Source organism: Labrus mixtus, chromosome 8, assembly GCF_963584025.1.
Source record: "Labrus mixtus chromosome 8, fLabMix1.1, whole genome shotgun sequence".
NCBI classification, from domain to species: domain Eukaryota; kingdom Metazoa; phylum Chordata; class Actinopteri; order Labriformes; family Labridae; genus Labrus; species Labrus mixtus.
Window position 1 is genome coordinate 28,560,900 of NC_083619.1, and position 12,320 is coordinate 28,573,219.

At 45.1% G+C, this 12,320-nt stretch overlaps 2 protein-coding genes across 2 annotated transcripts in view; both read right to left on the reverse strand.

The window, feature by feature from the left end:
• The window catches only part of oc90 (otoconin 90), a 433,801-nt gene that overhangs the window by 120,126 nt on the left and 301,355 nt on the right, over window positions 1–12,320 (reverse strand). The window lies entirely within an intron of this gene.
• adcy8 (adenylate cyclase 8 (brain)) overlaps window positions 165–12,320 on the reverse strand; it is a 104,933-nt gene continuing 92,777 nt past the window's right edge. Inside the window, exons 14-17 of the mRNA XM_061043564.1 lie at window positions 6,586–6,732; window positions 3,448–3,540; window positions 3,208–3,322; window positions 165–2,035 (exon numbers count right to left, since the gene is read on the reverse strand). Of these exons, the coding sequence (XP_060899547.1) occupies window positions 1,536–2,035; window positions 3,208–3,322; window positions 3,448–3,540; window positions 6,586–6,732 (855 nt within the window). The 3' untranslated portion in view covers window positions 165–1,535. The remainder of the gene's footprint in view (window positions 2,036–3,207; window positions 3,323–3,447; window positions 3,541–6,585; window positions 6,733–12,320) is intronic.

The window sequence follows — 12,320 nt, forward strand, 5'->3', positions numbered from 1 at the left end:
GAGAACATTCAAACTCCACACAGAGAGACTTGTGTCAGTCAGGGATTCAAACCAGGAACCTCCTCGCTGTGAGGCGACAGCGTTAACCACTGCAGCACCGTGCAGCCCTAAAACATAATACAACAATCTGTGGGAGGACATAATAAAGCAGCAGACACGTGGCTTATAAAAAATTAGACCCCTTTTTTATTGTTCTCATATATAAAAGAAATACAAAAAAGAAACATCGACACGGGGCGAGGTCGGAGCGGGAAAGGGACTCTGGGTTTTTGGGCGGGGGTGGGGGTTGGGCGACATAAAAATGGGAAGTGAAACGACGGGAGGAACGTCACACAGTCCGCTGGGAGGGGGGGGAGGGGGTTCAGTCAAAAAAGACATCGACATATGAGGGCGGGTGAAAACCTGTCCTGTCCCTCCCTCTTTCCCCCACCACCTCCTCCTCTTCATCCTCCTCCTCACTCAGGAACAACGAGGAGTTTCAGTCCTACAAACATTCATCATGAGCAGAGCTGCTTCAGGAGGCAGAAAGAAATCTCATTGGTTGGGTTAAACCTGGGTGGGAGGAGCCAAAGTGTGTATACTCCAGCACACTTGGACCAGTTAGCCGATCCAGAAAACTGAAATGAAGTCACCGAGGGTTTGAAGGACTTCTTCCCTTCTTCGATGGCGTTCAGGATGTTGAGACGTGTTACCGCAGAAACCACAGTTTGAACTTGTTAGCTCAGGTGAGGTAACATGGTAGCTACTCGTCAGGGTGTAAGGGTTTAAGCTTATTCAACCAGGAGTTCATCCAAAATGGCTGCTTTAACGTACATGCTGCCTTCACTGTCGCAGTCTTCATCAGTCCCTCGAGGAATTTTCTGTGTAGCAGTTGTTGCAATTTAAAAAATGCTGGATGGGTGCAATGCACGAATGTTTTAATGTTTTTTTATGTAATGCATTAACAGCTGGAGTGTCAAAGATGTGAATTAGGTAACGCACATGTTGACGCTTGGGGTTACAACAAACGGATGATTGGTCAAATTTGGTCAAGTTTTGGAGATCGGCAAAAAATGTTCTGTGGACTGAATCAGTGTGAATTAGCCGATTCAACGCTTCACAACTTCCTGGAGGAGCTGATTAAAGAAGCCCTGACGAGTTAGTCTGTAAACTAACAACAACATCTCTGTTTACATTCACTTTTTCTCACTGTAACACCGAAGGACTTCCTCACAGAACATTTGAAAAGTTGACCGTTTTCTCTGATCTCGTGCCCGGGCTCGACCTTTACATTATGTTATATGTTTTTAGAATCTGTCTAATAATCTGTTTCACTGCTTTCTGATTGGTCAGAAACTGTTAGGACAATTGATAAGGGCAATTCAATGAAATGCTCAATTAGCCCTGAAGAAGCGCTCCTGACGTTAGCCTTTAAAAAAGTGACTCTTCAGCCTTCACTCAGCCAAAGATTCACTCCACCGCTTGGATCATTTCAGCCTGAGGAGCAGCTCTGCCTTTGAGAACTCTGCAAAGGAACTGAAACTCCAGTCCGCTCTTCACGACAGCTCCGTCTTATCCGCCACCTCGGTGTGATGCCCCCCTCCCCCCTCGGAGCCGCCGGGCGCTAACAACGTCCTGCGGTTGTAGTGGTGGTGGCCCTTCATGATGCCCGAGTTGTTGTTCTCGTTGAGGATCTGCTTCTGCTTCTGCCGGTTGAGCGACTGCACCAGGCCGAGCACCACGGCGGCCAGCGAGTACTGGCCGGTGATCTTGCGCGGCTGCATGATGAGCGGGTTGGGCTGCACGCGGCCCAGCAGGAAGTGCGTCCGGATCTTGCCCTCCTGCTCGCTGATGCCCTTCACGTAGATCTCGCCGCGGTACTCGAAGGCGAAGCCGCGCTCCTTCAGGATCAGGTAGGTGTCCTCGGGCACCTGGATCTTCCTGCTGACCCCCGTGCTGTCCATACGGCTCGACAGGTTCACCGTCTTCCCCCAGATGTCGTACTGCGGCTTCTTCGCGCCGATCACGCCCGCCACCACCGAGCCGTGGGCCATTCCTGTGACGGACACACAGAGGACACATGTTCTGATATCGGATCAGACGTTTAACACAAACATCAGAAATGCCTCCAATATTGCCTAAAATACCAGATCTTTAAAAAGTGAGTAAGCACAAATCTGATGGCGGTATTAATCATCTTCAAATGAACGTTTATGGCCTTTATTGACAGGACAGCTGCAGAGAGACAGGAACTGTAAGAAAGAGAGGCTGGGGATGATGTGCACCAAAATTGGTCCACTCAACATGATGGCGACAGGCAGAGACCACAGACTGTAAATATTAATGGAGGAAGTCATTAATAGTGATGTCACCCATCTGTTCCTGCAGGGGGCTCTGGAGGCTCATCAGCAGCGGCCGGCATGTTGGAAATGCTGTCTCAGTCTAACGATCAGTCAAGTCAAGCCTCTTGACTGATCGTTACCTCGCGCCCACCTGTCAATCATGTCAGCTACACGCCTAACTATGGATAACACATATTGTTTTCAAAATCAAAACGCAGCCCTTTTTTTTTTTTTTATTCACCCCCCGTACAGTGTGTGCCAGTGATGACAATAACTAATCAGACCTATTTTTGGTGTGTATGTGTGTTTTGCCTTCCAGGCTATTTCTATGTTTTATAAATATTTAGTTTTTCTGTAATTTAGCTTTAGGGAACAGGAAGTAGGAAGTTTAGTGTGCACATGGTCTAGTGGAGGTCTAGAATTTGTGGCAGGAGCTGAAGAGTAAATCCGGTGCCATCCAGTTGTTTCTCCAGCAGAGGCATTGCTTGTAAGTTGTTCAGATGTTTATTTAGGTTTTCACCTTAAGATATTGGAAAGTATCTTTGTTATATTATGACATTTGCATACATTAATGCATGTCATTTAAACAATTAAGACACATCTACAAGCATAAAAGCATCACTCTACAGTATGTATCTATACTCTATGTGGTGCTCACTCCACCAACCAGCGGCCAAAGATTAACTGGACTTCTCCACCTTGTAAATAGAAAACAATGACACCTGAGCGTCTCGCTTCAAGCCCGTCTGTTTCTGTTTTCTTTCTATCATCATTAAATCCAGTCCACATCTGGAGTTCACAATTCTCCAATGTCAAGTTTAAAACAGCAGCCAAAAAGACTGAAGATGACGAAAGAGGACACTGAAAAGCAAACTAAAGATCTCACCGATCCTCAGCTCGAAGTTGTTGAATGAGTGTTTGTTGATCTCCTGGATGCTCTCGTTGAGAGCGATGGCGAAGTCGGCCAACGCACACAGGTGACCCCATTTATCTTCACATTGCTGTGGGAGGAAGAAGAGGAGGAGTGTGAGTCAGGACTCAGGCTGGAGGGCGGCAGGTCAGACGTGATACCCAACGATCAGTGAGTGACGAGCACAGGTTTGATTCAGGACCTGGAGGGACTCACCTGTTTCTCCGGAGACAGACCGGAGACGGCCATGTAGGTGCTGCCGATGGTCTTGATCTTCTCGATGTCCACGAAACGTTCCTCCCCGAGCAGCTGTGACAAAACAGGAGGAGGTCTTTAACATCACAGAGGGTTTACAGTCAGGATCAGAAAATCCCCTGATCGTGTGGAACTTGATGAGCTGTGAGATATAAATCCATTTCAAATCTTGGCATGTAATGTGTGACACGTGTTTCAGGGTTATTTAGGGTGCAGTCACAGTAGGTAACCCGTCCCGTGTCCAAGTACGTTTGAGGTCTAAGTGAGTGCAGGCCAGCGGGGGGATCGGGACAGCTGGGCCTAGTGTTACTTTTTGTAACAGACCCCAAAATATTTCTAATACAGGCCCAGGTTTTTTAAAATGTATTAATTCTGATGAATGAATTGTACAATTACATAACGTGATGTTTTGAAGCAGCTTGACTTCAGACTTGAACTTTAACTGGAGAGCCCTGATGTGAGTCATTATATTCCTCTTTTCAACCTTCTGCTTTCATGCAGAATACAGACGGCTGCAACAGAAATAAAGGAGGAATAACTCACTATGCTGACTATGAGCACCAACAACGTCTAAAAGTGACCGTGCACGTGCTGCAAACTGCATCCAGAAAGAAGCTGCTGTCGTGACAATCGGACGATGAGCAATCTTTTTTTTTTTTAACCTTTATTTAACCAGGAAAAAGTCTCATTGAGATTAAAAATCTCTTCTACAAGATCGTCCTGGCCAAGACAGGCAGCAGCACAATTACAGGGTTTCAGACATAAAACACTTAACAACAATGAACATAAATACAGGAGTCACAAAAAGAAACATTCATCAGAATCTGTCATAAGTCATCAGCAACAAAGCGATCAAAAAGGGCAATACGAGTTAGCTAAAACATCTACAGTCAGATGTTTCTGCCTCCAGATCTAAGTATCTTGCAACCGATTCCAAGAAGAGGGAGCAGCATACTTGAACGCCCTTTTTCCTAATTCAGTACGGGCTTTAGGGATGGTTAGAAGGTGTAGATGGTAACTTCCATTACTCTTTTGAAGTATGTAGCTGTGTAGGTAGGATGGAAGCAGACCGAGAATACCCTTATGAATAAAAATATGCCACTGGTTTAGTCTACTTGCAGACAAGGCAGACCAACCAACCCGAGCATACAAGGAGCAGGGGTGAGTAAGGGCTTTTAGATTAATTGCTATGTCAGCAGAATGTTTGAAGAGACGATCAAAAGTAAATCTAACAGATTACTCAGTCTTCTTCATTTTTTCAGATTGTTATTGTCTCGCTGCCGCTTGGATTGCACTCTGTGCTGCCGTGTTCCTCCGTCCTGTCCCTGATGGACAAAGACAAAGTCTGCTGGTGTTTGAGTGAAAAGTGTGAGAAGGAGAGTAAAGGGTGGCCCGAGGCAGCAGACAGCTCAGCTGGTGTCTGTCTGTCTGTGTGTGTGTCTGTCGCTGCTCTTATTGGGAGACTCTGACGTTTTCTGTCAAAAAGTAAAGTTCCTCTACGCTTCACTTTGTCCGCAGGGACCCGGGATGTGCCAGAGTTTTTTCTTCTTTAGTAACTTCAGCGAGCGTGCAAACTCATACTGAGCCTGAAGCTCTGACAGGAACTGACAACATGAGTCATGTTTCCTGTGTTTCATTCCTGCACATTTAAAATCAGTACGTCTTTGTGCAACTTCCACACGACTCAAAGTTTAAAAGTTCAAATCTTAGAGTCAAACCAACACATGAATCCTCCAATTAAAGATAAACCCTGACCTGAATATATTCAGGTGTCAGATCTTGAAGTGTGGCGCGTCCAGATTGAGTTGTTTGATTTTTAAATTGACTTAGTGTCTTATTTTGAGTCAGAAGCAGCAGGAACACTGCAGAATGTCTGCATAATAAAGTCTGTCCACGTTGTGTGCCTGTGCTTGTGCTCGTTCATGAACTGCACCGGGCCGAAGCTCACCTCTTCAAAGCGTGCCAGGGCCGAGGAAGTGTACCGTGTACTCATATAGTCAAAGGAACTTTAGAGGTGAACTGTGCTTGGGCACGGTTTCATGATTTGGTTTCTTATTTTGGAGATTTTCAGAGTTTAGATTTTCTTGTTGTATTTAGTTCTCATTCTCCCCTGATGGTGTTGTTTCCCTTGTGTGTTTTCTAGGTTAGTCTTTAGTGTGTCATGTGTTATGTTGTAACTTCGTATCCTAGTGTTTCTTTATGTTCTAGTGTGTTTTTGTTACTTTCTTGAGTTCTGTGTCTTTAGTGTTTCATGATTTAGTTTGTAGTTGTATTCCTGCCTCTGTGTGTTTCCCTGTCATTGTCCTCACCTGTGTTATTAGTCTCACCTGTGTTTGATTACCTCTGTGTCTATTTAGTCTCTATGTTTCTTCCCTTGTGTTGTCAGATCATAGTTGTAAGTAGTTTGTCTGTCTATGTCAGAGTTTCCAGTGTTTCTAGTGTTTCCTCGTAGCTCCTTGTTTTCCCCTTTCGGATTTTGTTCTTGTAAGTTTTTGTTTTGCATTTTGCCTCTAGCCTTTTTGTTAAAATAAATCATTTTTGTTAAGCATCTGCACTTGGGTCCAGTTCGTTCCCAATCGTGACACACAGTACGTCTCGCTTAGTGTGAGGTCGCCCTTAAATCCTCTGTGCTCCCACACAGGTGTTACAGATTGAGACCATGATTAGACCTCTTCTCAGGAATATGTGGACGAGTTTGTTTGAGTGACGGCTTCACTGACCTTCTGAAGAAACTCTCTGAGGAGTGGGACCAAACCTGAGACCGTGCAGCTTACCCGTCTAACAATAAAAGTGAATCTGCTGCGACTCTGTACAAGAAGAAATCTCTGCTTTTGTATTAAATCTTTCCCCTTGTGTAGGCTATGAAAAAGCGTCCCTCACATTTAGTACATTAAGTGTTTATGCCTCCTGATTCCCTGCAGACGGGGGCTCGTGTGTTTGTTTCTGTGTTTGCATGAATCTGATGTGAAGTGAAGAAGACGTTATGTTTCCATCAGGAATAAAGATGTCGGAGGAGTCGCAGGCTGCACGTTTAAAAAAAAATAAAAAAAAGTCGAGCTGAAGTAGAAAGTGGGAGCACTTTAAAGTCTGCAGCCTCACCTCGTCAAAGTCTGCGATGATTTCGTTGAGGAGCCGGAGGCACTCGACTCCCTGGTTATTCATCTCCGTCTGAGAGTAGAAGTCGGCGAAGCCCGGGATGGAGGCGAACATGACGCCCACGGAGTCGTAGGACTGAGAGTACAGCTCCTGTGGGGACACACGCACATCAGACAATTTGACTTCAAGAGGTTTCACTTCATCACAAGCGTTTGTCGATGTAGATTTACGGGTCAGTCAGTTCATGTTTTTTGAAATGGTCATTGTTGTTGTTGAAATACACAAAGTGTGATTTAAATTAAGAAAGATGATTAGATTGATCCTGTGTCTGAAAACAACAAAGGGTTAAAACACTCTCTGAGCTGTACATAGAGAGGATGAGAAAGAACACAAAATGCCTGAAACACATTTTAAAATAACAAACATAACGTCACCTCCAGAGCGCCGGAGAATCGACTCATTATAAAGTACATCTCCTTTCAACACTTAAGATTCATTTTTGTGCCCCGCTGGCAGATTGTGTTTCTAATTAAAAGATTCTAGATGAAACGTGTTCGTCCCACAAAGTGAGAAATGTGTCTCTGGCTCTTCATCCATCCTGCAGCTACAAGAAGACAACAATCAACATCATTCACATTCAACACAAAACATTATTAAGTCATGTCCAGAAAAAATGTAAGAAGATAAAGAACGAGGTTCTTATCAGTGCACACTGAAGTTACGATTCGCGTCCTACGCCAACAACCGCGCCACGTTCAAAGTCGATTAAATCAACTTTCTTCCCCAATCTGATGCTCAGTTTGAACTTCAGAAGATCGTCTTGACCGTGTCTATAAGCCTTGTCAAGTTACTTTCTGGTGTGAGTGAAAATGTCTGCCCGAACTTGAAAAAGGCCTAGAAGGTGACAGAGGACGCTGGACAACTCGACTTCAGTTCCATGGATTTTGGTTCCATTGTATTTATTTATACATTTCTCAAAACAATCCTTTACGATTAGAATGAGTAGGAGTAGGAGTAAACCAATGGCGTCTCTATGGTCTTCTCTACAATAACTTCAGCCTGTGAAGTTTCCTCTCACCTCCACTGTTGCTCACACACACGAGACAGCTTCTGCCACCTCGTCCTGCTTACACACCTGGCTTGAGTCAACTAATCAGCCTCAAACTCCTTGCACAAAACTTCAGGTGCTGCCCTCTATTGAGCAAACCAAACCAAACTAAACACAATGAGGCTGACTGTGCAGAGAACATCTTTAAATACGAGTAGAATAGATTAATTTTTAAACACAAAATACCTATTTGATTTTGAACCAGTAAAATATCAAAATTAAATAAACATTTTCACATTTTTTATCCATTACTGCTTGTCCTTTAATTTTGACAAAACATGCCTAAATGCATTGAGTTGCTGTCATGTGATTGGCTGATTAGATATTTTCAATAACAAGCAGCTGAACCTAATAAAGTGGACGGTGAGTGTATGTTGACATGTCAATCTTCTGCTGAAGGCGGGTCCAGCAGGAATAAAGTTCTGGACTCAGTGAGCTGCTGTGAGGAGAACCTCTGACCTGATAGATGTCTGTGTGATTGTTTCACCTCGGTGTTTATATATTTCATCATAGCAGCAACAGGCCAACAGCTCTCGTGTTTTTTTTTCTCCGGTGGAGTCTGGTGACTTTGAAGGAGGTGATGTAACACCTGTGAAGCATCTTACACTTTGAACATCGCTCTATCTCTGTGAGGATCCTCTCTGATGTCAGACACTTGGAATAACAACCTGAGCCTGTCAGGGACAAAAAACAACAACGTCTAGGTGATGTGTCTCGAATGTTTGCATGAAGAGACAGACATTACAGCGGAGGAAACTAATATGCAGTTTAAGAAAAGTACCCAGAGTGCCGCTGCAGACGGGGTCGTTTGAACCACGTATCTGACCTCGTCTTAGGGCGCACTCACACTAGGCAAAGTTGTTTGTCCCCCCCTCCCCATCCCCCCTCCGGCCTGCACTCACACTGCTCCAGGACTAAGCGGGCCTCAGCACGGTTACCTCATGTACTTAATGTCATAATACAACACATGCAACACATGTCTGTCTGTCTGTCTCTCTGCCTGTCTGCCTGTCTCTCTGCCTGTCTGTCTGTCTGTCTGTGTGTGTGTGTGTGTGTGTCTGTGTGTGTGTGTGTGTGTGTGTGTGTGTCTGTCTGTCTGTCTGTCTGTCTGTCTGTCTGTCTGTTGGTCACTCTGCCTGCCTGTCTGTCTGCCTGCCTGCCTGCCTGCCTGTCTGTCTGTCTGTCTGTCTGCCTGTCTCTCTGCCTGTCTGTCTGTGTGTCTGTCTGCCTGTCTGTCTGTCTGTCTGTCTACCTGTCTGTCTGTCTGTCTGTGTGTCTGTCTGTCTCTCTGCCTGTCTGTCTGTCTGTGTGTCTGCCTGTCTGTCTGTCTGTCTGTGTGTCTGTCTGTCTCTCTGCCTGTCTGTCTGTCTGTGTATCTGCCTGTCTGTCTGTGTGTGTGTGTGTGTGTGTGTGTGTGTGTCTGTGTGTCTGTCTGTCTGTGCCTGCCTGTCTGTCTGCCTGCCTGTCTGCCTGCCTGTCTGCCTGCCTGTCTGTCTGTCTGTCTGTCTGTCTGTCTGTCTGCCTGCCTGCCTGCCTGTCTGCCTGCCTGTCTGTCTGTCTGTCTGTCTGTCTGTGTGCCTGCCTGCCTGTCTGTCTGTCTGTCTGTCTGATGTAAGCAGCAGCAGTTGTTCTCTGCAGCAGGTGAGTCTGCAGCTGCACTACACCCTCTCCACCACCAGGGGGCAATGTGGGCACATAAAGGTGTTGCCACAGGGCAGCATGTCTTCACATACTGATGTCACATGTAATAATTCATCATGTCATCGTGGGAATGTTTTAATAAGAGGGTCGTAAACTTCATGTCTCGTCGTAGTGAAATATTTTATATTCATAATTAAGAAGTCAGCTCTCTCTCCCCCCTCCCCTCTCTCTCTCTCTCCCTCTCGCTCGCTCTCATTCTGTATTCTGCTTGACTTTTCATTGTAATTACTCACTTGTGAAAATAAGCCTCTGACTTCACGGTGACATCCCGGCTGACATTATGCACGCTTAATGAGCTCAGTCAAATGTCAGAGCCTCAAAGTGAAAGTTGGTAAAAGTCAAACTCGACTCATTTATTTCATTCATTCTTTCATTCAGGAGCTCGGCTGTGGGCGTTTAAACGTACGCTGGAGGAGATGTGGACGAGACGAGGAGGTGGAAAAAAACCTGTCAGAACCAGAACAAAGATAAAGGTGTCCTACACACACTAGACTGGTTCTTGAGTGTACTAAGAAATGTATTCCTTCCACTGCTTCTCTGTGTTGTTCATCATCTCCTCGTCTTCTTCTAGTTCTCTCTTCCTTTTGTTTTTTTGTAAATGCATAAATCAAATCTGTCTGAATACTGCTGTAAACTGTCACTCGAGACCTCAAAGAGAATACAAAGAAAAGCAACCACATCGCCCTAAGTATACAGAGAAGGTGGTATGGTTTTCAGACATGTCTCAGGTAAGAGACTTTTGACTTTAACTTTAATTTAAAAGACTTTTTTAGGACTTTTTAAGGACTCTTCCATCAGCTGAGCACGCTCCCTTCAGCCTCCAAAAGAACAACAATTTATAAAAAAATCACCTCTCTGTCGTGTGATAAATCCCAAAGATGATCAACCCCTCTTTAGGGGTGTGAGTGCCCATAAATGACCCAACGCTCCAGCATTTAAATAAACAGGCTGATTAATAATGTAACAATGTGATTAGCAAGACAACATCTCACATTTCTAATCGTGTCCTTTTTAATTAGGAGCAGAATGATATCAGCTCTCCTCTCCCGACATTCATAATTCATCGGCTGCCCGGCCCTTTTTGTCCGGGAGGCGATGTGAGATGGGAGGATTGGATAGTGAAGGGGCCCGATGAGGAGGGACGAGGACAATGCAGCGCTTTGACTTTGGTCATTACCAATATGGTGGACCACGAGGATTCAGCTGAACTTGATGTGAAAAATATTCCATCCATCTGTCCATTGCTGGAGCCGATCCCAGCTGTCATTGGGTGAGAGGCGGGGTTACACTCTGGACTGTTCACCAGCCAATCACAGAGCAGACATATAGAGACAGACAACCAGACACACTCACATTCACACCTACAGACAATTCAGAGTCAGCAGTTAACCTAACGAGCATGTGTTTGGACTGTGGGAGGAAGCCGGACAGAACCCACACATGCACGGGGAGAACATGCAGACTCCACACAGAGAGGCTCCTGTCAGATGGGGATTCAAACCAGGGACCTCCTCGCTGGGACAGCGCTAACCACTGCAGCACGGTGCATGACACCAAAAACTGCCAATATTTTCAACTTTATTGTCCGTCTAAATGAATGCCAAACTCAGCAGTTGAACCTTTAAAGAGATTTAACCCCACAGTTCTCTCCTCTCTTATCTCTCTGTTACTTATTAAACTGTCTTTGATTATTCTACAGCTCCTCCAGGTCAAAGTGCTTTTACACTGCGGGTCACACCTACACATTCACAAACTGATGGTAGAGGCTGCTGTTAACTAATCCATTCATACACATTCATATGCCGCCGATGAAGCAGCAGTAGCAACTCAGGGTTAAGTGTCTTAAGTTTGGGTAGATCACAGAAAGATCCTTGGCATGGTTAAACGATATTCCTGCCTCGGGGTGAATGCACTCTTCCAATAAAAATCAAGATGACGCATCATGACAGGAAGCTTTGGCTGTGACAGTTATGTGCAAAAAATATTTGCATAATACAAAAGACTGCCAGGATCAGAAACAGGTTGAACCGTGTAGAAACATGTACAAGCTTTTCACAGCTTTCCATCAGATCCATGTGTTCATGAGTGTGTGTGTGTGTGTGTGTGTGTGTGTGTGTGTGTGTGTGTGTGTGTGTGTGTGTGTGTGTGTGTGTGTGTGTGTGTGTGTGTTTGTGTGTTCTCCCATTCAAAGGAAATTAAAGTAGAAAAAGGAAAAGGGCAGCGGAGATAAAGTGAACGACAAAGAGAAACTTTTTCAGAGTGTGTCTGTGTGCAGCACCGGGCAGCTGAGTCACAGCGGAGGGAGAGACACATCAACACGTCCTCTGCTGCACACTGACAACATGTTATTAAAATCAAATGTGTGCAACCAAAAGACTGAATGAACCGCCCCTTCACTTCAATCTCTCTCTCTCTCTCTCTCTCTCTGTGTGCAGCTGAGATAAAAGTCATTACAGAGAATGTATTTTCCTCCTAAAAGCAGGGACTGATATCAGAGCAGGTCTGTATTTAGAAATGAGGTGAAACATGCAGATGTGTATGAGAGGAGGGACTGCGTTAATAACTATCCAGAGTCGACTACTGTTAACTGAGATTCAGAGTTCAATTAAAGGTCACATATCCTCCTCCTCTTCAACCAGTGTAAATAAGTCTCAGATCTCCCAAGAACATGTGTGTGAAGTTTCTTGTTCTAAATCCACTCTGATCCTGTATTCGATCATGTCTATAAACCCCTCTATTTCAGCCCTGCTCAGAACAGGCTGTTTCTGTGTCTGTACCTTTAAATATGTAAATGAGCTGCGTCTGACCACGCCCCCTCTCTGGAAGGTGCTTGGGTGTACTCGGTGCTTTCTCGCTCCATGTCCTGTTGTTTACGGTGAGAAGGCAGACTCAGAGGGAAGAACAAACACCTAGCTGTGGGAGTGTCACC